Genomic DNA, 26193 nt, shown 5'->3' with positions numbered 1-26193 from the left:
ACGAGCAAGAACAAAAAGTTCACAGAACTAGAGCATGTTAACAAAATCATACCAAAGGACATGCATGACTAAGCTGAAGTTACAATGGAAGACTTCAACAGATTTTGCCTAATGTGCAGAATGTCTCCAGTGAATACCTATAAAGCAGTGCCACGAAACATGTCAAAGCCAATTAAATTATGACCACACAACCTGCTCTTTCAATCATCTGAGTTGCAAAGAAGGTCCAGACTCCTAAGCAAGCAAATACACATATATCAGGAGTTGAGTACAAGTATTATAAAATATTTTTAAAGGGACACTGCCAACAACTACGCTAAACAATCTGGCATCCTCTTTAAGCGAGCTGGGTGTCACATTGATACGACAAAAACTGATCTGTAGCACAAACAGCAAAAACAAAAATACCACATGGTGGCAGTATATCGGAACATACACTGCAGAGAAATGCAATAAAACAGCGAAAACAGCAAATGGAGGACCAACAGCATTGGTTATATCCATGGCTATGACTGCACGTAGACTTCCAAGAGGATGATGATGACGACCGACAACGGCTTGCTTTAGATTTTGGTTTCAGTTTTACTACAGAAGCAGCATCAATGGAAGGAAACGTAAGTTCCTATGCTTCATCATCATCATCATCATCATCAATTTATGGTCCCTTAAGGACTCCTTTCAGGGCATTACATAAGGAGGGGGGGGGCAAATAAATCAGTAAACACTATGGTCATTATTATACAATGGTTAACTTAATCATACAACAGTAAACAAATCTTAGTATACATGCTAGAAGATGATGGCCTAGAAAAAATAAAAACAAAACAACAAATAAGGTATGAACTGACAGTAGAAGTGGTAGCATGACTGGCAGTATAAAAGAAGTAAAAAAAAAAAGTAGACGTTGGAGTAATAGCACAGTAGTGGTAGGTTGAGGGTTTAAAAAACATTACAATAGGTGTCTAAATTTATCTGAATCACTTTCATTTACTATACTGGACATTGTAGATTCAGGTTGTTAAACAGATGGTGGGAAGTGCGGTTGGGTGGAAAAACAATAGTCTTCCTAAGGTATGGGAAATTATAATACAGTTTGTGGAAAAGGGAAAGTTGTGATAGTTTGAAGACATAATTTGAAGCGACAAAACATGCCGCACGATTCTGCACTGCTTCAAGCGAGTTAATAAGTCTGGTGAGGGTTCCAAATTGCTGAGGCACACTCAAGTTTAGTCCGAATGAATGTTTCATAGGCGAGCTTGCGTATGGGAACAGGAGACAGAAAAATCTATCTTGTGAGGAGGCCAAGTGATTTAGAACAGTCGTTTATAAGTTGCGTTGTGTGTGCAGACTACATAAGCTGATTAGTGATAGCAACGCCGAAATAACGGTAAGAGTCAACTTGAGTGAGGGCTGTAGAATTAAGAGAGTACTGGTGGTTAATGATTTCCCATTTGTGAGTTACACACATGTACTTGCATTTGGAAACGTTGAGGGACATTAGCCAAAGAGAGCACTAATTTACTATTTTGCTTAGGTCTTCCTGGAGTCATTATGGGAAGATATGCACTGATACAGGACGCAGTCATCAGCGAATAACCGGACTGATGAAAGAGTGCTGTTAGGGAGGTGGTTTTTTTCACTATTTTGACCAAAATGCCACTTTGGCACACTTAGGCACAACTGGTGGAGCTGTTCCATGACTGAATGCACGCACAGTTGACACATGATCTGCTGAGCTTTAAAGACGTGGGCACAACTGCCAACCTTAGCATTTTAAGATCACTACACTGAAAGCCACAATATACAAGAATTAGGTGAAAAATACTAAATTTGTTTGAGTATTCAATACGTTCACTGTTTCTTACAGGTTAACAGACTGTTTCCTAGAGATACTGTGAACAGGCACTCTGCTCTATTGGCCACAAGATCGAGCGGATTTACCACCTGGAGGCCACTGGCTAAACCAGGCATAGTGTGGATGGCTCTTTGCACATTGTCTGCTAGCCACTACGTGTTTAAACATGTGTGTAAGTCACGCATATTGTCTAAAGACTGTTTGTTCCTTGGTATTACCGCAGTCATAAATGCTGCATCGTATGCATTTTTCTGAAAATGTACAGAAGCGTTTGGCTTTGTGGTACAAGTCTTTGCACCGTAGTAAGATCAGTGACTGCACGTGTCGAGCAGGCAATGTGCAATTGTCGCACCTTCCTTTCACCTCAATTATTTCAAAATTGGGGCATGTGTCAAGAAAAAGGGGGCATGCATTAGAATCGGGTAGATACCATAATCAGACATAGTGAGCAACCGTTATTGCTTGAAAATCTGCCCAGTGCAGGCCAAAGAGAGGTGTTTCCGATGGGAGATGACGTGCATTCAACACATTCACTACCTCTTAAGCTCTGCCGAGACACACTGGCAGTAAAGGGGTCACTATTGGGGTCACCGTAGGGGTCAGGCGCATTCATGCTCACTTGTCAAGTTCGAATTTTACAAAGGAGCCTAATTTTAGGATTGAAATCATGAAACTCTGTGCCCACAGAAATGCATGGGTGCCGGCTGGAGCCTTTGGTCAGGATCGAATTAAACGAAAAGTTGAATTAACCAAAGTCTAATTAACTAAGTTTTACTGCGGTACCTTCAAAAGTTATTGGCTGAGGTTACTGCTCCAGATCGCAGCCGAGAACAAAATGCACCCTCAGGCCCCACAGCAGCCCGCAGAAAAATGTGTGCTTTGTCCCCATCTTGTGATGGAGATGACGCTGTGGCTAACTGCTCTAATGGTGGGCTGCTGGCAACGCCGCAAACGTGGTTTCGATTTTGTACCCAACTGTAACGCACAGGCAATTTTTTAACCAATCTTCTCTGGAAGAAGTTGTGCATAAGGTATGGGTAACTAGTGTATTTTGTCTACCTATGCCCGTGACCTTATCTTCAGCGGCACAATGCCACAACCACAATGCCACAACCACAATGCCAATGCAGTGGGTGTTACAAGCGGTCTATTGCATTCATGTGCACATTACAAGCTCCATGGACAGTACAGTTGGCACTGCAGGAAAACCTACTGCATCTGAAACAGACTTACAGAAAGTGCATAAGCATCTGCACATGAAGGGGAAACATTTTCTGCAGAAAGTAACAATGTCAAGCTCTCACCTTTTGAAAGAAGCTCCTATCAATGTCCTTGCTCGTTGTCTTGCGGTCCTGTAAAGAAAAGGAAAAGGAGACAGCAGAAAGAATGGTTCACGTCAATGTGAACACCCCATCAAGATTCTTATATAAACATACTAATTCGGCAAGAGGCATGACTTCTAGCCTTCTAAACGTTGGAAATAATACCAGCAAGCATCAGAGTGCTCCAAATACTTTCTATTCCACGCGTGTAGATCTATGAACCTCTTTTAGTTTTGCTACACAAGAAGTGGGAGGCATCATAATACACTGGCTTGCTCTATTCCCGCAATCACTGTGGCTACCACATGCAAACGCACCCAGAAGAAATGCACGTAACAATAATATTTTTTTATGAGCACCATCATTATCATCATCATCACTACAGCCAGCCTTATTGCAACATGTCAACAAATTTTGCACGGTGTCATGACAGTGTCAATAATGCCAGCTGCAGCATTTCAAGACCAACTTTAGTACCTAGCTAGCATATTGTCATGCGTATAAAACTATTTACAAGATGTATTTACACGTATATAAACAGCAGCCAAGAATCCTGAGAGACTGTTGCCACTTCGTCGTCTTTACCATCGACAACCTTGTCCTCTTTTCCACCGTAACGTGACCCCCGACAGAAAAAGCACCGTCCCGGTGCTTCAGACGGGGCTGTTGCTGAGGGCATAGTAAGGCTTGAGCCGAGACACATGTACGACGTCAGGTGATATGGAACCGGGTGGCATGACGGAGGTCTCGGGGATTATCTCGTGACATTGGTCACTTGACACAGAACACAGTAAGGGCCTTTCTAGCTCGGAAGGAGTTTCTCGGAGAGCCCCACTCAGTGACAAAGGGACCAAAGTAGCATGAGAGAGCCTGATGAAAAATGTGTCACGATGGCGGCGATTGTAACTGTGCCATTTAGATTCCTGAGATGCCAACAGACGAGTACGGGCAAGCTGGCGCGCATGGTCCGCACGGGCAATGGCATCGCGCACCACTTATAAGTAGTTGCCAATGTTTATAGTTCTCTTTTATAGTTGTCCACCTGTCCTGCCCCCCCCCCCAATTTAAAGGGGGGGACAGGTGATTAGAATTATCCTTACCTATCTTTGAACCAAACTTTATAAAAGTTCGCATGCTTGTTTAGTTTTTCCTTGTGATTCTAAAATGTTGTTATTTTTCTCTATGTTCATTATTCATTACATCATTACATAATTAAGAAAATAATGTCTTTTGTTCTTGCTACAATAGACAAATAACCACCGCACAAGAATATACAAATGAAAGAAGTGCGAAAGAAAGAAGTGCGTGCAGAAAGAAGGGCGAAAGAAGGAAAACATCAGCCTCCATTGCTAGGCAACACTTTTCTGGGCGGAGCATGCGCTTGGAAAACCTGATGCGTTTTCGCCTCCGCTTGCCCACATTCTTTTTTTCTCGGGCGTTGTCTCAGGTTTTCCAAACCCATTCACTGCGACATCCACTCTCTGCACCTTGTCGTCCACTAGCCTACTGTTTCAGCTGCCGTTAAGTATACACGAAAATCTAAGAATCCCCTGATTTCGGAACAATAGTTCATCGTACTGAGGCGTTAACATCATAGCAAAACTGAACAACGATCATTATTCGGAAAAGTTCAGTATTCTGAAGTTTGTAGTAATGAAATATTTTTACATTGAAATTATAAGGCAGCTGGGGATTTCTGAAAAGTTCATTAATCTGAAAGTTCTTTAATGTGATGTTTATAGTAATGAGTTTTCGCTGCATGCGCACTACATACACACAATAACTGACGGACTACATCGTTAGTGCATGAATGGTCGAAGCTGAATGTTTTGCGATGGTCCCAAAAGTAAGTTAGTTATTAGAGATAACACATCTTTGCTACAAGATATTACAATGTACAAAATGGCTACATTTCAAGCCTTGTGCACAGCAAGAACAAATCTATCGGAACTGAGCACACCCACGAGCAATTAGGCAGAAATAATCAGATAGTGACCATACCAAGGAAATTGACAGTCAGAAATGTGGCAAGCCGCTGCTTCAAAATATTTGCCAAATAAAGAACGAAGAGCAAAACACACTAATTCTGATTCAATTCATCAGCAGAAAGTTTGAATAGCTTGGAACACATATTTAGCCTCGCTTTTAAAGTAAGCATCATATATGCTGCTCACGCCATTTGTACACAGCTTAATCAGATTCCGAAGCGCTTTTGCATGTTCTCTGAAGCCGTGGCCAAAGCTTCGTGTCGTCCACCCAGTCACCGTCTATATCTCCCGAAACAGAGGTCTGCTAAGCTGCACAGGCGTCATACACACCCATTGTAAATGCAGAGGCAATGGAGGCAGCTGAGGCAACCAACACACGCATCACCATGTGATCAAACATGGGAGTGCCCACCGGATCACCTACCGTATTTACTCGACTTTAATGCGCACCTTTTTTCTGATAATACGGGCCCTAAATAAATAGATAAAAAGCCCTAAATAGTAAGACCCTAAATCCGCATTACCATATCACCATCGGCACTCCAAAAATGGCCGCCTCGTAGGCGCTTCTAGCCTAGCTGCCGTGGCTTCCTCTATGTGCATACCTCCATGTTGTACGTGTAACCAAACACTGGTGTAACCTAGTTTACCCGTTTTCTGTGTTTATTCAATCAGCATGGAAGTGCCGAATGTGAAGACACACCGAGTCCACTACGATGCCGCATTTAAAAGGAAAGTTAACATGTGTGTGGAGACAGGGCTGCATCACGGGCGTTTGGAGTTTCCGAAACTTGTGTGCGGGACTGGCTCAAACAGAAGGAGAATATTTTCACCAGCAAAGCAATAAGGAAGGGTTTCAGTGGACTGAAGCAGGGCCGCTTCGCCGAAATAGAAGAGCTGCTTGTGGAATACGTGCAAGAGCAGTGAGCGGCACAGCGGCCTGTGACAACCGATTTGCTCAAAGTACGGCCGATGCAGTTAGCCCTACAGAAAAGGCTAATGCTGAGTGACTTTAAAGCGAGCAGGTGCTGGCTATCAAATTTTATGAAAAGAAAAGGTTTTCCTCTTCAAAGGAGTACAGGGCTATGCTAAAAATTGCCCGAAGTATATGAAGAAAAATTACAGTTTTCAGCGGTATGTTTTGAAGTTGCACCATAGAAACAGCTACCACTTCGGACAGATTAGAAATGCCTATCAGACACCACTCTACTTTGGCACGCCTGCCACCACAACCGTTGAAAAAAAGAGGGCGAAGCAAGTGCCTGTTTTGTCTTCCGGCCACGAAAAAACTACGTCACCGCAATGCTTTGTTGCACTGCGTATGGGCGCAAGCTGCCCCCGTATGTTACCTTCAGGCGGAAGACACTCCCAAAAGGAATAGCGTTTCCGAGTGGTGTGATTGTGCGCGCAAATGAAAAAGGTTGGATGACCACGGACTTGGTCACTGACTGGATTGATAACATTTGGCAGAAGAGACCCAGTGGCAGTTTGGGTCTGCGTGGGATGCTTGTGCTCAACGCATTCGGGTGCTACCTTGACCAGCGCATCAAGGACAATCTGGCTGCATGCAACACCGACCTTGTCGTGATACCCGGCGGCATGACATCGCAGCTCCAGCCGCTCGATGTTTGTTTGAACAAGCCAGTGAAAGATAAAATTCAGGCGCTCTGCACCAGATGGCTTGTCAGCGGCTGCCACGAATTCACCCCCGCCAATAAAATGAAGCATGCCTCAGTGCAGGACTTTGCTAGATGGGTGAGAGATGCATGGTGCACGATCCTGTCTGCCATGGTCAACAAGGCCTTAAAAAGTGAGGGATTTCGAATGCCATGGACGGCACCGAGGATGAAACACTTTGCTCTGTTGATAGCGACGACGAGTGAGATCTATTGTTCCACGCGACTCGTACCGGCGCAGTGAAAATCATGGCGGCAAGGTACACTGCTTCCATTTGTGTTTTTATTCATCACAACTTTAGTGTATTGGGAATAAATCTGTTTTTTCCAAATGAGAGAAAATAGTATTTCTATATGAAAGCACAAGGTGTGTGATATTGTACTCTTTATTTTGTTTTTTTGGTCATGGAAAACCGGTGCGCATTGCAATCGAGTTTTTAATTTTTGGGCACGGAAAACGGGTGCGCGTTACAATCGAGGGAACGTTAGAATCAAGTAAATACGGTATGCGACGGTTTAGCGTGGTCCCCTCAAAGTTGTATAATAGGTGTTCCATTGTACCTAGTTTCCTGGCTCTTTTTCACTGCTGTGACGGTATGTTTTTCCTATATAGGTACTTGCTGCAAGGCCTACTGTACACCACTCGTTCCCGAGAGCACAAAGAGGGAGAGTAAGTAGAAAGGGTGACACGGCTACCCTGGGAATGCCCATTGCATCCCTAGATGGCATTTTAAGCCCAAGCCCTTTATGTACAATACGAAGGCAGATCCAAAATGACCAAGACTGCACCTTCAGACTGCAGCCAAATTCTTGGTTAATTGCCGAGTAGGCTGTCATGTCAAGCTTGACCTTTTGTGGCCACGTCCTAACTTGTTTGTGGTGCAAGAGGATGACTTAACAATCTTTTTTTGTGCTTTCTCCAAATAGACACCTTTTGAGGGATACATACACACTTCATTATAGATGACTTACCTTTAGGTGCACCATACAAGTACCACCAAACTTGGAACAGCAGAGATTGAAAAAGCAACACACTGCTTTGAGATCAGTGATTTTGCACGAAAATTGCTCTAAGGAAGCACCCTTCTTGGCATCCTTTCATCATCAGAAGACTTCCAAAAGAAAGTTCAGAGACAGACGAGTGAAACTTTTTTTGTAAACAGAAATTGTGTTTCATAAACTTAACGCAGCATTTGTAAAGTCATAAAACACGTCCAAATTCGTAAAATCTATGAAAAATTCAAGAGGGTTGGCAGCAAGGTGCTCCCCACATCCCAACACTTCGGTTTACTGCCCAGCATTCTGGTTGCCTGGTCATAACTGCCGATATTTTTTTTTTCTTCAAGATCCTCAGGTGTTCCTTTATCATGTGGGCAAATATTACAAAAACAAGCGATGTAGAAGTTGAAAAATTTTGCTTTTGATTGCATTGTAGACAAAGATCAGGTAGAAAATCAAGCATCGGGAGGTGCCATTGTACCTCGGAGCACATGATGTTCTGTTGATGCAACCTGTCATATTGAAATCACCGTAAAAAGGAGAGATCTGAGCTTCAGATAGCCCACAGTGTCGTATTTCACTACACGGAAATAACAGCAAAATATGTGAATGGAAAATGAAAAACTAGCACTGCTATTTGTTACTGCTGTCATGCGGACACAGGAGACACTCCTACTGACTGACGCAGATTTGAATTTCCCGTACATATTTCACATGCATGACGATAGCAGCGAGCTGTGCATTGTCTCAGTGAAGTTTAGCAATTGTAGTAACATCCCTGGCTTTGTTAATATGTACAAAGTGCAAAATTGGTGAATTTACAATTCATATTTGTGGAACGATCGTACTGGGATAAAGAAACAAAGAGTGAGGCTTAGCTGCATGTGTATGCCTTGCCCCCCCCCCCCCCCCAAAGCCATTGCAAATTTAGTCTAACATTTTTAAATACGAATAAAAAGAGAAGCATATACTAGAAGCAAATATTTTTGAAAATGAGCTATTTCTATCAACTGATAGCAAGCGCAGTGGTATGAGGCCCAAACTTTGTCACAAGTGAGATTCTCTCAGCAGCTGGAAAGTCAACCTCAACTGTCCTGACATACCCTCAGCCCACGAACAATGCCTCAGTGTTGTGTTTCACTTCTTTAAAGAGTTTATTTTGGTTATTTGGATGAGGGCCCAGTCGCCTGCACGTCGGCATCAGCCAACACTTTCCTTTTTGAGCTCAAACTCCTCCAAAGAAGAGGTGGCGCAGTTAATTTCCCGATCATTCCTCAACGCGACGGTCCTTTCTGTTCTCATCCTCTTTCTGCCACATGTTCGCCCAACGGATTATTTGATGCATCTTATTCATCAGTTGTATGTCAATGTCCGATTTTTTGAACTTCCTATAGGCCGCTAAAATTTCCGAAAAATCGGGCAGTCTGAAAAAAGTGACTGCATGTCCTTTAAAAAGCCCTTAAGGGCTCAAATCACCACAGGCACGCCTGAAAAAGCTCTGAAGGCATGCCAGAACACTTATTAGGCATATCAGTGCTCGTACTGTGACAGGAGATGGCGGGTGCACGCATGTATAATTAGGGAATACGTACTGTGTCCTCTGAAAATTGCACCTTCCCAAACTTAAGCTTCACCGCAATACTTCATGTATGCTTCAGCGCGTAACATTGCTGTGCTGAGGCAAAGCTGACTTTTGGGAACTGGCATTATGCAACATGCCATGCTTTTTAAGCTTCGAAGCCAATCACGAGGATTACAGAGGTGGAGTCAGTGCCATTGCTGACAACGGCGAATTCTTTCAATGAAAAACCAACACTGAACGGCAAGAACCTTAATTGCGAACGTCAAGGCAGCTAGGCCTTGCGTTGCTGCCGTGGTGGCTACGGCTGCCAGCGGATCTGCATGCGAGAGCGCCAGTTCGAGGCGGCAAAATAATCAAAACGGTGGTGTTGGCTTTGATTAATGCCATTTCGGACCTGCGGTCGCGGCAAGAAGTCCGGAAAACCACGCGGCGAAGGGTTCTTGCGTTCGAAATTTCAGATGTTTTTATACATTGACGATGGGGTATGTGGTGAGTATGGGACCACGTAGTAGTGCCACGAAGCCATCCGCATTATCGAGTATGTCCCAAAAATTGGGCGTCCGGAAAATCGTTCGCTTACAGTACACTGGGAACTCCTCCAACCGATGACACGGCGCCAAAGACAACTCGTTACAATTTCTGTATTTTACTCGAGCCAGCATTAGGACGACTTTCGTCTACTTTCAATAAAATGACTGCTAATCTTCCGATAGAAGCACAAATTCCCTAAGCTTTCCCTGAGTATTTACAGACTATTAAAAATGCCTGAGTATTCCTGGTTTTCCTGATTGGTAGATACCCTGTTTGCGCTACAAATAAGCTTTACAATTAAAAAAAATCACATTCAGACCTTGGTTCCATAATGATGTGAGGTGCTTTGTCAAGATCGGGAAGAAATTTTTAAAATGTGTTACATTTACACACACACAGCAGGCATATAGTATTTAAATACATCGTACCTGTGTCCGCCGCATCTGTGGTGGCCGGTCAAAAGTGAGCAGAGGCCGACGCGTTTTGCTGGGGGGTAGTGGGAACGTGTGATACTCCTTCTGGTCTACACCAGGTGGTGCTACACAGTAGAGCAGCTTCCCGTTGACAAAGTCTTTGAGAATGTAGCGCGATGCACGTGGGTTATCTGGTAGCCCACTCTGCGTCATGAATCCTCGCATGTCTGCAAACAAATTAGTTAAGCAGCCGTTATAGTCTCAGCAAGGACAAGTTAACTCAAAGTTGTAAAAACAAGGAAGAAGTTCAGGATAATCGGAGTTTGGAGATAAGAGAATTCACGAAAGTATAAGCCCCTGGCCACGCATACACCACGTACAGCATTTTGAAATCGCAGTGGCACATACAGTATGGAAACCTTTGGCTAGCAAATTTTTCCAGATGTTTTCGAAGTTGAGATTCCAATATATCCGAAGTGCGGTGCAAAAGCGTTTCAGAGGTCAAAAATACATAGCGTTGATACTGAGCCAGGCAAAAATTTCAACTTAACCAATATTTTGGGATATCAGAGTTCAAGTTAGAGGATGTACTGTATAGTTCCAAGCTTTATTTATTTATTTATTTATACAGGTAGATCAGAGCCTCCAACATCGGAACATAGTGCGATGTGGGAGTTACGCTTTTGTTTTTACAAGCAGCAGTCAGAACAACGTACAGCAGAAAGAAAAGCAAGCAGCTTTTGGTTTCTAAGGAAATCCATAAAAATATAAACAGGAAATAAAACATGATTATTTCAAGGATGACAGAACTGCTGAATCTACATATAAACAGCAACACCTAGCCAGGAATACATTTCTCATGCCAGTGAAACAGCATATCCTAAAGATTATGCCTTCTTGCATGCTAAATCTTGAGGAAGGTTATTGCCTAATACTATGGCACATGACAATGCAGATGCCTTAAATGCATTGTTATGACCGTAGCAATGGTGGAAACTGAGACACTCAAAGATTGTGTTATGTTTGAACACCTGTGTTAAATAAGTAACAGCTATGACAAAATACAAAACAAGCTTATGCTTTATTGTAACAAGTTCATGCATAACTATGCATTATGCTGATTACTGGGAATGTGCGAATATTCAAAAATTTCAAATATTATATTTTTGATCGCCGTTATTTGATTAGAAAACTAGGTATTCAAAAATTTTCGAATATTCGATTTGATACAAATAACTGAAACGAATCGAATATATTGCTGGCTGTGCAGGAGCAAACATGGTTCTTAGCTGTTTATTTCTATCTAATCTAAGAAAGGGTGTCTGATTTCGTGCTGAATTTTGTGATAATTTCATGCTGCTGGCGAAATTTGGCCTGTAAAACAAGCTTACCCACTGAAAGTCTGAGCTTTGCAGAAAAGCCAGCCCCTCAACAGTAAGGGGGCACGCGATTGCGAACAGCGGGGGTGCACTCTTTTGCAGGTTCCACCCCGAATCTTGAGCCTACTACTTGACAGCAAATGGAATGAGTGACGACTGCTACAGGGTCAAGTGCGCCTGAGTTTACAGATTATTGATATGGTATAATAAGGCACAGGTTGGCGAGAATAGACAACTAGCAGAAATTATTCAATTTTCCAAAACTAACGTGAGCCAAATACACAACCTTTTAGTAATTCCCACGCTCAAATCACACTATATCGAACCAGCCTCTTTTACTTCTGCATGCATGGACCATCGTCATAAAGTGAACATCCCATCCCACAGAACATCTACCTATGGTAACTCGTTTCATCCAAAAACATGCCAGGAATGGAGTCACCCACCAGATCCACTCGTCTGTATTACTAACACCGACGACTTCCACAAGGCACTTACTAACATTACCTAGTGTACCTTGAATTTAATATATTTACACATGTAGAGTAGCTGTTTTCTTCTGACCAGTACTGTTTATAAGTTATTTCCATTGTGCTACCTACCTAATCTACAAACACTATACTTTGTATTATAATTTAACTTTTATAAATACGTGCTTATCTTCCCACTCTAACCTTCACTGTGTGTACCACACATCTATATTTCGTCTGTATTATATTGTGTCTGTATTTTTATGATATGCTTATTGTGTCGCTCCAACTTGTGTTATTTTCACATTGGCCTATGCACTATTATCTGATTATTGTGTTTTCTGCTTTGTATAGTTATCTGTATTTATTAGCCTCTCCCCTCTGTAATGGTTCATGTAAGCCCTGAGGGTACTGTAAGTAAGTAAGTAAGTAAGTAAGTAAGTTAAGTAAGTGAGTGAGTGAGTGAGTGAGTGAGTGAGTGAGTGAGTGAGTGAGTGAGTGAGTGAGTGAGTGAGTGAGTGAGTGAGTGGGTGAGTGAGTGAGTGAGTGAGTGAGTGCGTGAGTGAGTGAGTGAGTGAGAGTCAGTGAGTGAGTGAGTGAGTGAGTAAATAAGTAAGTAAATAAATAAATAAATAGTTAAATTTTTTTTACCAATGATAGTGTAATTGCAATGTTCCAACATGCTATAAAATAAACCAACTCGTTAATAAATGTATGAATGAATGTGTGATGTTTAGTGGCGCAAGGGCCAGGTATCGCGAAATAGCATCACGCCAGTGTTAATGAGTGCACAGTGGATAGATGTGTTCACTGAAGTCGCTGTGACATGGCTGTAAAGGAGCCTAAAAAAGTTGCTGTAAATTGCATAAAATGTACGTGTAATAAGATTATGGCAATTACTAATGACATGTGCTATGAGCATTAAAATGAATGGCGGAATAATGATGCAATGTACAAAATATGCGAGATGCTAAAATTCGCTAGAGCACTACTACCTCACCAGACCCCTTAAAACACAAGGGCCTATACTCGCGAACAACTTTTCTTGGCAATGAAGCGAAGGCTACGGAAACTAACTGCGCCTCTTTCACCGCTGCTGGAAGTAGTCCCACAGTTTTGTCACAATTTCTTCCATGGGAAATAGAAAACAATACTTTTTTTTTTGTTTTCTACAGCACCTAATTTGAAACAATACGTAACATCCACCAGTCAACTATTGCTATTTTATTGTATTTTTAGTTTGCTCTTCCGAGTTTTCGCACACCCGAGACCGTCGCAAGTTTTGCACATTCATCAAATGTAAAACTACGCCTGTGTCTTCTGGCGATTGCTCGTCGCTTGCTGTTCCGCTGAAAGGCTGAAAGGCTGTTGTCCAAGTTTAGCAAAAAAAAAAAAAAATAAAAAAAAACAAGAACTCACAAAAAAGTTTTTTCCAGCATCTGCGCAGAAGCCAAGCGAACCCCTCTGGAAATTGCAACCATCAGCACGTACGTACAAACGAGTGAGCGAGCTGACTGCTGCGCCAGCTCTACCGACGCCAGCGTCAGTTGTGCATCCAAGTCCTAGCTGACACCATACGGCTACTTCGAAGCTCTGACGCAGGCTGCGATGCTCGCTGTTCAAAACTTGGTACACATCAGATGTGAATAAACATTGATCCACGGCGAGTGAATTGTATCTGCCTTGACGAAAGAGGTTGTGCGAGGTTGGCAAAACCAGTGCCGAGCGCGTCTGGACTACAGTGCGTACGAATACAGACATGTGGAGAAGCTCCGCCTCTGTAGCTTTCGCTTCATAGCCAAGAAAAGTTGTCCGCAAATATGGAGGCATGTGTTATATAAAACTATCATGGTGGCATCCTCTCGAAAGAAGATGCACTACGAATTTAATGGGCTTATAACAAGTAGCACAACATCATTCAAGAAAGCAAGGACTGCTTTAGTCTTAAAAAGCCGTTCTTCGCCAAGAAACACAACCGGATGAAGAGGGACACAATAGCGGTATGTAAGAGGAAAATTTTTCTTCCTGTCTCTTTTAGCTTCCCGACACTCCAGGAAGACGTGGAGGATTGTCAGCCTGCCACCACATCTACCACAGGTTGGAGGCTCGTTACTAGTCAAGAGAAAGTTATGAGTGCCAAATGTGGGTCCTATTCTGAGTCAACTGACTAGGACATCGATTCTTCATGTTTTCGTAACTGGGGGCCAGAAACCTAACTCCCGTTTAATTGCGTGAAGCTTATTGCTCGTTTCACCATCCCTAAAGTGTTGCCAGTGGCTTCGCAGTTTGTTTCGTAGGAAAGGCTTCATGTCTGTGGCAGGAACAGCAGCAGAACGAATACCTTGGATTGCTATTGATTTGGCGATTTCATCGGCAAGCACATTACCTTCGATTACTCTATGGCCAAGGACCCAGCATATCACTACCTGTCTATGAGATAAATAAATGTTTCACAATATTGAGTAAAGTTCAATAAAAACAGGATTTGTATGCTTTTGTAAAGAAATTAACACTTTTGCAAGGTTTAACGAGTCTGTGAATATGATTGCTCTGTCAAGTTTTAATTTCTTTATATGTCTTACCGCAAACCACAGACAGTAATTCATAGGCTTGTGTAGTGAAGACACTTGTTAGGGGGTTCAAAACATCATATTTAGAAAAAGATGGACCAACAGCAGTGCCAAATACGCCAGAATGTGAACTGGACGCATCTCTGTAGAATTTGGAGCAGGAGTGCTTCGACTGAAGTTCACGGAAATGCATAGCGATTTCGAGCTCAGGAGTGCGCTTTATGACCTCTATAAAGGATACATCACGCTCTATCACCTGTCACTCCCAGAGCAGTAATAGCTTATGTTGAATTCCAATGGCGAAGTCGGAGCAGCCGACGGACTCTGCGAGCGAGCACTTGACTCTGGCGTAGAGCAACGCCTCCAGATCCGCGAGTGGAACACAGCCTGCGCCGCTGGAGCAAGACGGAAGCGGAAGTTCTATCACCAAGTTACCCAGGATACCTAGCGTGTTGACATTTCCTTCCGCTGTTTGCTCCCAGTACCGCCGCACCGGTCACTTGTCTCTTCAGCGCCGTTCACCTGCTGTTTTTTAAAAGTGCGGAATGGATATCTCGCGCCAAGCGTGCAGCAGCTTTTGCTTCCTCATGAGTCGGGACTGGTGGCGCCTCCCAGCAGACAAACGTGGTAAAGCAAATACGTCACGCAGAGTTCCGGTCGACTTTGCCGATTTTGGCGGAGCATCTTTTTCTGCTCCACGGAGTGACTCCCGCTCTGAATCCCCTCAGACTCACTCATTGGAACACCTTACTCCCGCCCTCACTCTGTCATTGGAACAAACTTGCTCCGAAACGAGCAGAAAAACTTGCTCAGACTCCGCCATTGGAATTCAAGACTAGCTGGAGGCATTAGGCGATGTTAGAGAATTGAAACATTCATTTCTTCACTAAGTTCTCTCACATGCAATGAGAAAGTCTGATAGGAGTCTCATAGAGGGTCTATTACGAAAAAGTGTTGCATACGTCAAGTCGTTAACAGTGAGAGTGCACTTTGAGAAAATAGGTGAAGCTGATGTATGTTCTCTGAAAATGGAGTGACCACTCATCTGACTACGTATAGACTTTCGACAGGGCTTGTTCTAAATGCACCAGTAGCCATATGGATACTCAGATGGTAGACAGGATTTAGCAGCTTTAGCGTGCTTGAGGCGGCAGAGTGATATACCACAGCACCACAGTCCAATCGTGATCGAATTAGGCTCCTCTAAAGATCCAATAAACACTTCCCGTCACTACCCCATGTTGTGTGGGATAGGATTCTAAGTAAGTTAATTGTTTTTAGACATTTTCCTTTAAGATATCTTATGCGTGGAATGAAAGTAAGCCTGGAGTCAAGTATAACACCTAGGAATTTGTGTTCTTTGTTCACAGGTATTTGTTGCCCGTACATTTCGACAGTGGGATCTGCGGCGAGCCCTGTCTTTCTGGCAAAAAGAACGCACAAACTTTTGTTGGGGTTCACTTTGAGCCCATTTTCGCCTACCCACATAGAAACCGTGTTCAAACACTTTTGTACTTGTCTCTCACAGACTGTTAGGTTGCAGGATTTGAAACCTACTTGTATGTCGTCTACATAGACGGAAAAAAAAACAGACGGTGGTAATGATTTTAAGAAGCAGGTTCATTTTAACAACAAAGAGCATGCAACTCATTGCACCTCCCTGGGGTACCCTAGTTTCCTTTATGAATGCACGTGACAGTGAATTACCTATTTATACCCGGAATGTACGGTTCTGTACGTAGCCTTCTATAATGTTTAACATGGTGCCGCGGATGCCCAGTGTCGACAGGTGACGCAGAATTCCATAACGCCAAGTTGTGGTATAAAGTTTGTAAACAGGGATAAGGTGCCTCAGAAAGGCTGGCCAACGTTTCGATAGGAGGACCTATCTTCGTCAAAGGCGGCCTCGTCATCCTCGGCGTGTTAGTTTTAAAGGGTTAGTGCAGTGACGTCACGTGCGGGTGCTGTCGCTGGCGGCTGGTTTTAAAGAGAGAGATTACCAGAGGAAACGCCAAGTTGTATCATAGACCTTTTCCATATCGAGAAATACAGATAAGATGGTTTGTTCATGTACAAAGGCATTGCAAATGTTTTCTTCAATGCACACGAGATGGTCGGTTGTAGACGGTCCTATTCTAAAACCACACTGATATGGATCAAGAATTTTGTTTTGAATTTTGTTTTGATTTAACAAAGTGTAGAGGTCGACGGTTTATCTTTCTTTTTTTTAATTTGCAAATACAACTTGTGAGGGCAATTGGGTGGTAACTTGTTCCTAATGTGGAGTCTTTGCCTTATTTCAGAATCAGAATGACAAGGGCTAATTTCCATGCGGTAGGGAGGTACCCCGCAGCCCATATAGCGTTAAAAAGTGCAAGTAGGGTTATTTGAGTATCACTAGGGAGGTGTTTAATCATGTCATGCATGATCCTGTCAGGTCCAGGTGAAGAGCTCTGACATGCAATCAAGGAGGCTCTCAACTTGGCAATGTTAAAAGGCAGTTTATAGGCTTCGTTCTGTTTGCATTTGCAGTCAATTGCCTTGCATCCTGCTACTTGTTTGTGCTTCAGGAATGCTTCAGAATAATGGTTAGAACTTGAAATGAGCTGAAAATGTTCGCCAAGAGCCTCAGCTTAGTCTTCCAAGCTGTTTGCTTCATCGTTCACAAGAGGCAATGGATGAATTTCTTGTCCCTTTAGCCTTTTCAGCCTGTCCCGCACTTTAGCTTCTTAAGTATATGAATTTATATCTGAAAGAAAGCTCTGCCAGCTTGCCCTCCAAGAAACATAGTAGAAATATAATTTGAAGCAGGGAAGAGGATTTGGAACATACAGCCTGACTCGTAGCTTTACATAGCCGGCCTCGAGTGTCTCAGGCAGGATGCTTGAACAAAAAGTGAGTACTAGATGCTTGGTTTTTATTGCCTTGCCATTGTGCCTTGGCATAATTCCTTTAACATTTATCATGTTTTGGTCACTACAGCCTTCCAACAGTCCAGCTTCTGTTAACTTCATCAGGTCATCGTTGGAGACAACACCAGAGCTGGTGTTCATAGCTCGGTGGGGGGATATTGTCACTGGGATTTTCCCGAATGACACTAGGAAGATTTTCAAGCTGTTTCGGATCGTGGAGTACCAAAAGGAGATCACCGCTAGCCATTTTCAATGCTTTGTATCTTGCACGAAGAGATTCGGCGAGACATTTTGACATGAGGAAGGGTGAGATCATTCTCATGGTCTTTTCAGGTTTGTCAGAATGGATGACATGGAATCTAAAAATTTTGCGATCTGTTACCAAGATATTAAAAAAAACATCTTCGGTGTGCCCTCATTTCTGAGGGCGATCAGGGAGCGAGGGGAAAGAGGTTGCCATAGATACATGTTTAATTTTCGGCAGTAACGCCAGCCACCCACCTTGGAGTCCTACAAGGGGACGCTGCAGGGCGTGTAAAACCAAGTTCTACAAATGCCAGCTGTACATTACCGCTATAACCAAATATGACATAACCTAGGTTGGCTATTCACACAAGATTAACCCTTGCTGCCTGGAAAAATTGGAAGTGGAAGCCAGGAGAAGACAGGAAAGATGGAAAGTTAGAGAAAGACAAAGGCTGGAGGGAGAGAGAGACAGGAAAAGGCAACTACTGATTTCCCCAGGGTGGGTCAGTCCGTCGGTGCTGTCTACGTGAAGCGGAGGCCAAAGAGGTGTGTTGCCTCCGTGGGGGGCCTTAAAGGTCCGAACACCTGGCATTGGCTCAACCCCCAGGAATACCCTTTCCCTGAACACTGCTAAGCCACGCACGGCTACACGCGGCAGGGTCCAACCCTCATGTGCTTGGGTACGTGGTGTCGACTAATAAATGCATGTGCATATCATTATTCACTATTTGATTCGATATTCTATGCTGGTATTTGTATTCAATTCACATTTGAAAATTCTGATATTCGCACACCCTTACTGATTAGCACTTCTTTCATAGCCTGTAGCACCTAATAACCAAAATGGCAATCAGCTCTACCTCCTAATCAGTTTTACGAATTTATATAACTCAAAACGTCCCTAAAGCGATTTCTGCCCCACTTAACCCTTTGAGGGTCAATGACGGCAATATACGGCGCAGTGAACGAGTCCAAAATGGTCGATGCTGTATATTTACGGCGCCGTCTGTGCGTTGAAGAAGCGTGCCAATTTCCTAACTTTTTCTTTGCTGCCATGTGCTGGCACTAATTGGGAATACATGGAACTTTTTTCGCGTGTCTCCCTTTCTCGGTTTTCGTTGCATGGTTTGTTTTAGCGCTAGTTTGCTCCCGCACGTCTATATACTACCACTCGCGCATTGGCACGGGGCGGGCGGCGGTTTGGGTTTTGTTCTGCGGGCGGTTTCGGCTTCTTGTGCTTGCAAAACTGATGGCTATTTCGTTACTAATTGCTCAAAGGGCGACCGCTTGTTTCTCGCTTGTTTAGTGCTCACAGGGGTGCGCATAGGAAGGATGCCGCAGTGCATGCGTTTTCGCCCCCCCCCCCCTTTTTTTTGTGAGACTCGCGAAAACTATTTGCCTCTGGTTCGCGATAAGATGAAGATTTGCGTAAGTCTGCCAAACGATTCGCTTTTTTGACGGGCACACAACCATAAAGTTTTTTTGAGTGCGCGCACCTATGCAGTTTGATTATGCTATGGATGTACAGCCACGTGCAATATGACCTGCAACACCGGTGCACATGGTCGAAGGGGCTCCAAGACTATACGGCTGCGCAGCCACAGGGTAAGTTCCAGACCTAAGCATAGCTTCAATTAGTGATACTTATTATACCGCTATTTCGTATGTTAGAGCCACCGCGCAGCCCTGGAGCCCTTTTGACCACAAACTAGGGTGTTGCAAGTCATATTGCACGGGACTGTACATATTATGTAGTGTAAGAGCAGGAACATTTGAGTCTTGCGAAATATTCTCGTGTGCACATCTTCAAAGAAGTTACCCTCAAAGGGTTAAAATAATAATTTAAACACGAGAACATATGTCAACAAATATATCTGATTTGGCAACTATTAGGTCACTCTATATGTTTGCTTTACTATGTTTTGTTACTGCCACTAATAAACATTTCATCATTTTATGTTCACAAAGCACAATTCCTTTTTTGCATTAACTACCGACCAGTGTGCTCTTGAATCAGCAATGTTGTTGCCCATAGTGCGTCTTCAACACAAGGCTTCCAGCTCCTTCACAAACATTCATTGTGCTATACGAGGGCCATTGTGAACTCTCTGCATGACGTACAAATAGTGGCGACTGAGAACCACTTCAGTTCCAATTTGCCAACAGCTACTGTGTTTATCAGGATTCTTGCAGTCAATTTAGTCATCTTACTTTATTTATTAATTACTTATAAACTTTATTTCATAAACTTTACACTTCTTTTTATTATAAACTTTATTTCGCAGAGGCTCGCGAAATAAAGTTTTCTTTCTATATTGGCAATTGCTTCGTTGTCACCCAATTTCTGCACCCTGAGACAGTGTTGTGTGGTGGCGCGCACATGGTCTGCCGCTAAGTGCTCCGAACGAGTGTTTTCATGCACAACACAACTTCTTTAGCATTTGGTGGAGTTAGCTAAGCTCGGTTTTTGAGCACTGAATGGGACACACAAAACACACACAAGGCACCAACTACCAATTCATTTATTGCTGGAAGAAATTGCAATGTGCAATTTTTTGCGCACACGCAGCGCAAGACTGATGGCGTGACACTGATGGCTATCTACATCTGTTGCAACTTTGCCTCGAACAAGTGCACGTCTCACGAAATATTTAGCACGACTGGAATGTCACTGACACAAGTGGGACCTATCTTTCAAATACACTGTGTTTTCATGCGTGCTTTACCACGACTGAATAGCTACAAAGCATTAGTACTTCGTATTACTCTGGCAACGATGTCCTCAATGTGGATGTTAGGCCTCCTACAGTAGGCACTGGCTGCAATGCCTTTCCTTTCACACCAGTTACACACTGAGACCAGTGCTATGAGCAAAATAAGAGCACCCGTCGCATATCCCAGCCCGTGTTACTGGTTACGCTGATTACACCAGTTCAGATCTGTCACACTTTTAGTATATACTACTGCTGCAGCCAAGAAATAATAAAATTTCGTGAGAAATACCAGAAATCATTTTGTCACTGAAATGTGCTCAGTTTACTGAAAAGTAAGCCAAGAAATAATAAAATTTTGTGAGAAATACCAGAAATTATTTTATTACTGAATTGTGCTCAGTTTAGTGAAAAATAAGCTGACTGTATTCTGTAGGAGTGCTGCTCCAAATTTGCTGGCTGCTTTATATATGTTGGTTAATGAAATATCCATGTAATAGCGGCCAATATTTTACCAGCCACTTTAGCTGCGACGTTGCTGCATGATCAAGCAGGTCTGAAAAGTCGGGCTCTGAAAAATTGCTCGACAACTATATTTGCATCCTGTCGAGACCAGCCTTGCCCTAAGTAGGATGCAAATGAAAAATCATAAAATTATTGCTGTCCATGTGCCAATCGTTAACAAGTTCCAGAAATCGGGCATTTTACAACAAAATCGTAAAAGTTGGCAGATGTGTTACTTCATATGCACCGATCAATGCGAACTCACATCCATAGGCATTGAGCAGTTCCTCCGAAATGGGCGCCCTGTCCGGGTCTTCGGTCTCGTGGGGTGCTGGCAGGCAAATGCTGTAGGTGGACTCCAACACGTGCCTTGGGATCAGGCTGGCCACGTGAATAAGCAGTCAAGGGTCAACTCAGAGGCACGGAGAAGCCTTTCTTGCGTCAAATTGTGTCAGGCGCTTCCGAGGCACTGCCCAGGTTGATCTCCCTCGATTAAAGAGCAACTATAGCTATCTTTCTAGGCACACGAAGCTCACTAAAATGCGTTCTGCTGCGTTTACTTGACTCTAAAGTGCCCTCAATTGAGACACACCTGATTTTCTTGGCTAGGTACTGCTTTTTATTAAACATCTTGCAGACGATGGCCGCTTAACAAACTTATACAGCAGGCATAAACCATGTTGCAACTACCGTAGCTCCTAAAGCTGCAGACATGTGCAATCGATTGGACTACAGCAATTTTGAATGCCAACTACCTTATCTTTACACTATTATTTTGGTTTCATAGTAGATTCTAACACGCATGTAACTTTTTTCTAGTAAACATTTCTGGAAAAACCTGTGCTTTAGAAGCAAGTAAACGCAGTATGCATTCTGCTGGGTGCTGTAGTCATGGCTGCGAAACCCAACTGAGAGCTATGTAGTTGTTCAGCGAGTTAATTTTATAGATTGGCACATGCATTCCCAATTCATGTCCTTTTAGCCACCCTATGCTCGCTGATCAAAACATCTGCGAAGAAGCAGCAAGCAGCATTGGTGCCAACAATGCCGAGCTGTCTTTAAACAACCTGTGCAGGTTTCTTTTGCAGGGGTGGGAATGCTGAAACAGACATTGGAACAATTTTTGGAACAGGAAGGTGTTAGTTTTGGAGCAGCACGTTTCCAAACTTGAGAGGTTAACAAAGAGGCTTGAGAAGAAGTTAAGGACAGCGCAATGAGTGATGAAACAAATAATCTTATTCATGACATTAAGACGCAGGAAGACAGTGGTGTGGATAAGAGAGCAAACGGGGGTAGCCAATATTCTAGTCAATATTATGAGGAAAAATGGAGCTGGGCAGGCCACGTAATGTGTAGAGCAGATAACCAGTGGTCCTTTAGAGCTACGGAATTGCTGCCAAGGGAAGGGAAGCACAGTCAAGGATGGCAGAGAATCAGCCGGGATGATGAAGTTGGGAAATTTGCAGGCACAACTGGAAACCACCTAACGCAAAACAGGTGTAATTGCAGATCGCTGGGAGAGGCCTTCATCCTGCAGCGGACACAAAAATAGCCTAATGATGGTGCTCATGATCACGACACCACATTTTAGTGGTCCTGCTATAAAGACCATTAACTCTTGGCTGTTACAGTTTCCCAGTCTTTATGCCCTCTTTTCTTTTCCGTGAGAAGCCTAGAAAATGCAGCTACAGTGTTCAAAAGTAGTGCTTTCAGTGCCTGAACCTTGTTCCACTTGCACATGCATTATTTGCCATGCACCCAGCTGTCGAGCAAATTGGACGAAATATTCTGGGTCACTGAGCTGGCAGCGACAATCGCACAATAGGATGAAGGATATAAGGTTGACGGGGGGCACATGGTCTGTCATCTGGTCAATTGGCAGGATTCCGTGCACAATCATCTCGGCCTTGTTGCTCACAAAGTTGGGGAACACCAGGCCAGGACAGTCACACAGGCACAGCTCATCGTCCAGGTTCAACGTCTGCACAGGCAAGGCAATGGGCATAGAGTCATTGTTTAATGATAGAAAATCAACCTAGCCTTTATCCTGTGTGTTACCATCATAGATAACGCCAGGATACAGGAAGATGCATATCCATGTGCCACTCAAAGTACATGAATATGTAAACTTGAACATTACACTGCCTGTGTTGTGCCAGCATGCAAAACATAACCTAGAAGTGGAAGATGTAGTTTAAGACAGGCCTAAAGAAGTGGAACACTCCTAGAGGAGGAAAGCTTCACTATTCTTTGTAAGCAGTTTTCAGTAAAACACACTTATTTCCAGCTCACTTCCTATTGCACCTACTGAAACCCAAGAAAAATGTATAAAAATTTCTAGGGATGTGCAATACCCGAATATTCAATTTCAAATTGAACAGCAAATAATTAAAATTTTCAATTTTCAATTGAATTTTTGAAGTGAATTTTCAATTGAATTGAACTGAATTCAAATATCTAGTATTCAATTTCTCAAATATTCAATCATTTAAATATTGGTTCCTTCGGTGAATGACCCGGCCATGGTCAGTGCCTTGATACACACAACATTCCCACAGCGCATGATCTTTATCAATACAAGATTCGACCAGGTCGACCAGACCGATCGAAGCGAATAAGGCTACGTGAACAGGGGGAACAAAAAAAGAAGCTAGCGCGTATGGAAAGCACAGAATCCTGTGTGAAGATCAGGCCAATTAGCCACCAGAAAAAAAAAAAAAATTATGGGATTTTACGTGCCAAAACCACTTTCTGATTATGAGGCACGCTGTAGTGGAGGACTCCGGAAATTTCGACCACCTGGGGTTCTTTGATGTGCACCTAAATCTAAGTACACGAGTGTTTTCGCATTTCGCCACCATCGAAATGCGGCCGCCGTGGCCGGGATTCGATCCCACGAACTCGTGTGCAGCAGCCCAACACCATAGCCACTGAGCAACCACGGCGGGTTAGCTAGCCACCAGAAAACATGCTGATCGCATCGAGTGCATGAGTTAATGTAATTCGCACAGTTCGGAGCTTTCCACTCACATGCGAGCACACAGACAAACATTTTAGTGGTTAGTGGTTTTAGTGGTTAGTGTTGGCACGCATGCTTGCGGTAGTTGCCAGGTGGTCGACTCAGACCCAAATACGGCTTCAATTGCCATCAGTGTAGCCCACACACATGATTTCATGGCTAATTACAGAAGAGCCAACCGTAAGAACATACAGTCAACGTTCGATTTTTCTGACTCCTTCGCAGCACCGTCAGGTGTCCCAAAGAGCCTATGTATAAAAACGTCTGAAATTTCGGACGCTCAAAACTTTTGCTGTCTGATTTTCGAACTTTTTACCCCTACCCACATGTTCAAAGCGGCATCCACTGCCACCATTTTGATCATCTTGCAGCCTCAAACCCGCACTTTCTGCTAGCCGTAGCCAGCCTGCTAGCCATAGTTAGCTGATCTGCTAGCCGTAGCCAGCCACAGCACCATACAGTACTGAGATCTCAAACCAGCACTCTCGCATGCCAATCCATTGGCAGCCATAGCTATGGCTATAGATAGCTTTTTGTGTTTATCCACATGTTTTTTGTTTAGCTTTGTGATAGGACATGTGATCTTATGCTGCTGTGCACTCTCTTCTACGTTTGCTTTGAAGCTTCCCATTGTTGCTCTGTTTTTCATCGAGCGGATTCACTGCTGACAGCAATGGCGCTGACTACGCCTTCGTTACTTTCACCCATGGCTTTGAATCATGCAAACCCCTACCGTAGGCTGACGATGGAAAAGAAAGCCGTCGTCATCAAGCAAGCTTAAAGTGGCTGGTCACAAGCCGACATGGGCAAGGAGTTCAGAATTTTGAAGCCAACTCAGATTTCATGAAAATCAAGTTGAAGATATCGGAAGTGGCCAGATAGTCAATGCAGGCTCAAAAAGGGAATGCGAGTCAGAGTTTTTACCCAAAGCTTGAGAAAGCACTCCGTGTGTGGCTAAATACCACGACTGCAAAGTGAATCCTGGTCTCCGGTTATGTCTTGAAGCAAAAGGTGGAGGCCTTCGCACTTCAAATGAATGTAAATAAATTCAAGTTCAACAATGGGTGGCTCAGAAATTTAAAGAATCGCAATGACCTGAGGTTCAAGAAGAAGTGCAAGGAAAGCAGTGCTGTCAATGACTCAGCTGTTGCGCAGTATCAGAATGAAAAGCTACAGTCTTTATTGCAAAAGTTCCCACCTGAGAACATTTTCAACTGCAATGAAACTGGACTGTTCGATAAAATGCTCCCAGGAAAAAATGCTTGCAGTTGCTGGTGACCTCTGCCATGGCGCACACGCAGCAAAGAGCGGCTGACTGTCCTCTTCCGCAGCAACATGTCAGGCAGCGGGAAGCTCCCGATGCTCGTAATAGGGAAATCAAAGAATCCAAGGCGTTTTAAGGAGGCAACCGTACCTGTTCAGTATGAGACCAACAAGAAGGCATGGACAACACAGAAGTTATTCAAAGTGCACACCCGTGAGCAAAAGTATACGGACCAGGGATTGCGCGATAAAACTCATTTTCTCCTCTGTCTGCGAATGCAACTTGAAAGTAAAAACTGCATTCCAAGCTTGACATTACGAATTTTCTAGTGCACTCGTTAGTTTCCGTTTATGCGTGTTAATTACGAAGAAATGCTGTTTTTTCAGTGATTGTGAGGTCAGTATACTTCTGCTCACAGGTGTACATACGCAAGTTGGACAGAAGGTTCAAACAGCAGAATTTAAGAGTTCTGCTGTTTGTGGACAGACAACTGTGCTGCACGTGGCCACATCAAAGACCTAAAGGCTATATAGGTGGAATTTCTGCTGCCAAACACCGCATCAGTCCTGCAGCTGATGGACCAAGGTGTGATCCGTAACGTGAAGCTTCTGTACAGGTCACGCATGCTCAACTGCACGGTGCTGTGATCAGACAGCGGCAAAAGTTACACTGTTGACCTTAGGTCCGCTGTCGGTATGCTTGCCAACTCGTGGAAGATAGTTACACAAGAGAAGCTTCGCAACTGCTTTTGC

General features: G+C 43.5%; 1 protein-coding gene across 1 annotated transcript in view; it reads right to left on the bottom strand.

The window, feature by feature from the left end:
* Ns3 (nucleostemin 3) overlaps positions 1 to 26193 on the bottom strand; it is a 95028-nt gene that overhangs the window by 3287 nt on the left and 65548 nt on the right. Inside the window, exons 11-14 of the mRNA XM_075673244.1 lie at positions 22996 to 23139; positions 21424 to 21547; positions 10382 to 10593; positions 3160 to 3207 (exon numbers count right to left, since the gene is read on the bottom strand). Coding sequence (XP_075529359.1) covers positions 3160 to 3207; positions 10382 to 10593; positions 21424 to 21547; positions 22996 to 23139 — 528 coding nt within the window. The remainder of the gene's footprint in view (positions 1 to 3159; positions 3208 to 10381; positions 10594 to 21423; positions 21548 to 22995; positions 23140 to 26193) is intronic.

Source organism: Dermacentor variabilis, chromosome 10 (genome assembly GCF_050947875.1).
Source record: "Dermacentor variabilis isolate Ectoservices chromosome 10, ASM5094787v1, whole genome shotgun sequence".
Taxonomy (NCBI): Eukaryota; Metazoa; Arthropoda; class Arachnida; order Ixodida; family Ixodidae; genus Dermacentor; species Dermacentor variabilis.
Note: the sequence above shows the minus strand (reverse complement) of the source record. Positions and strands in the feature narration are given on the sequence as shown.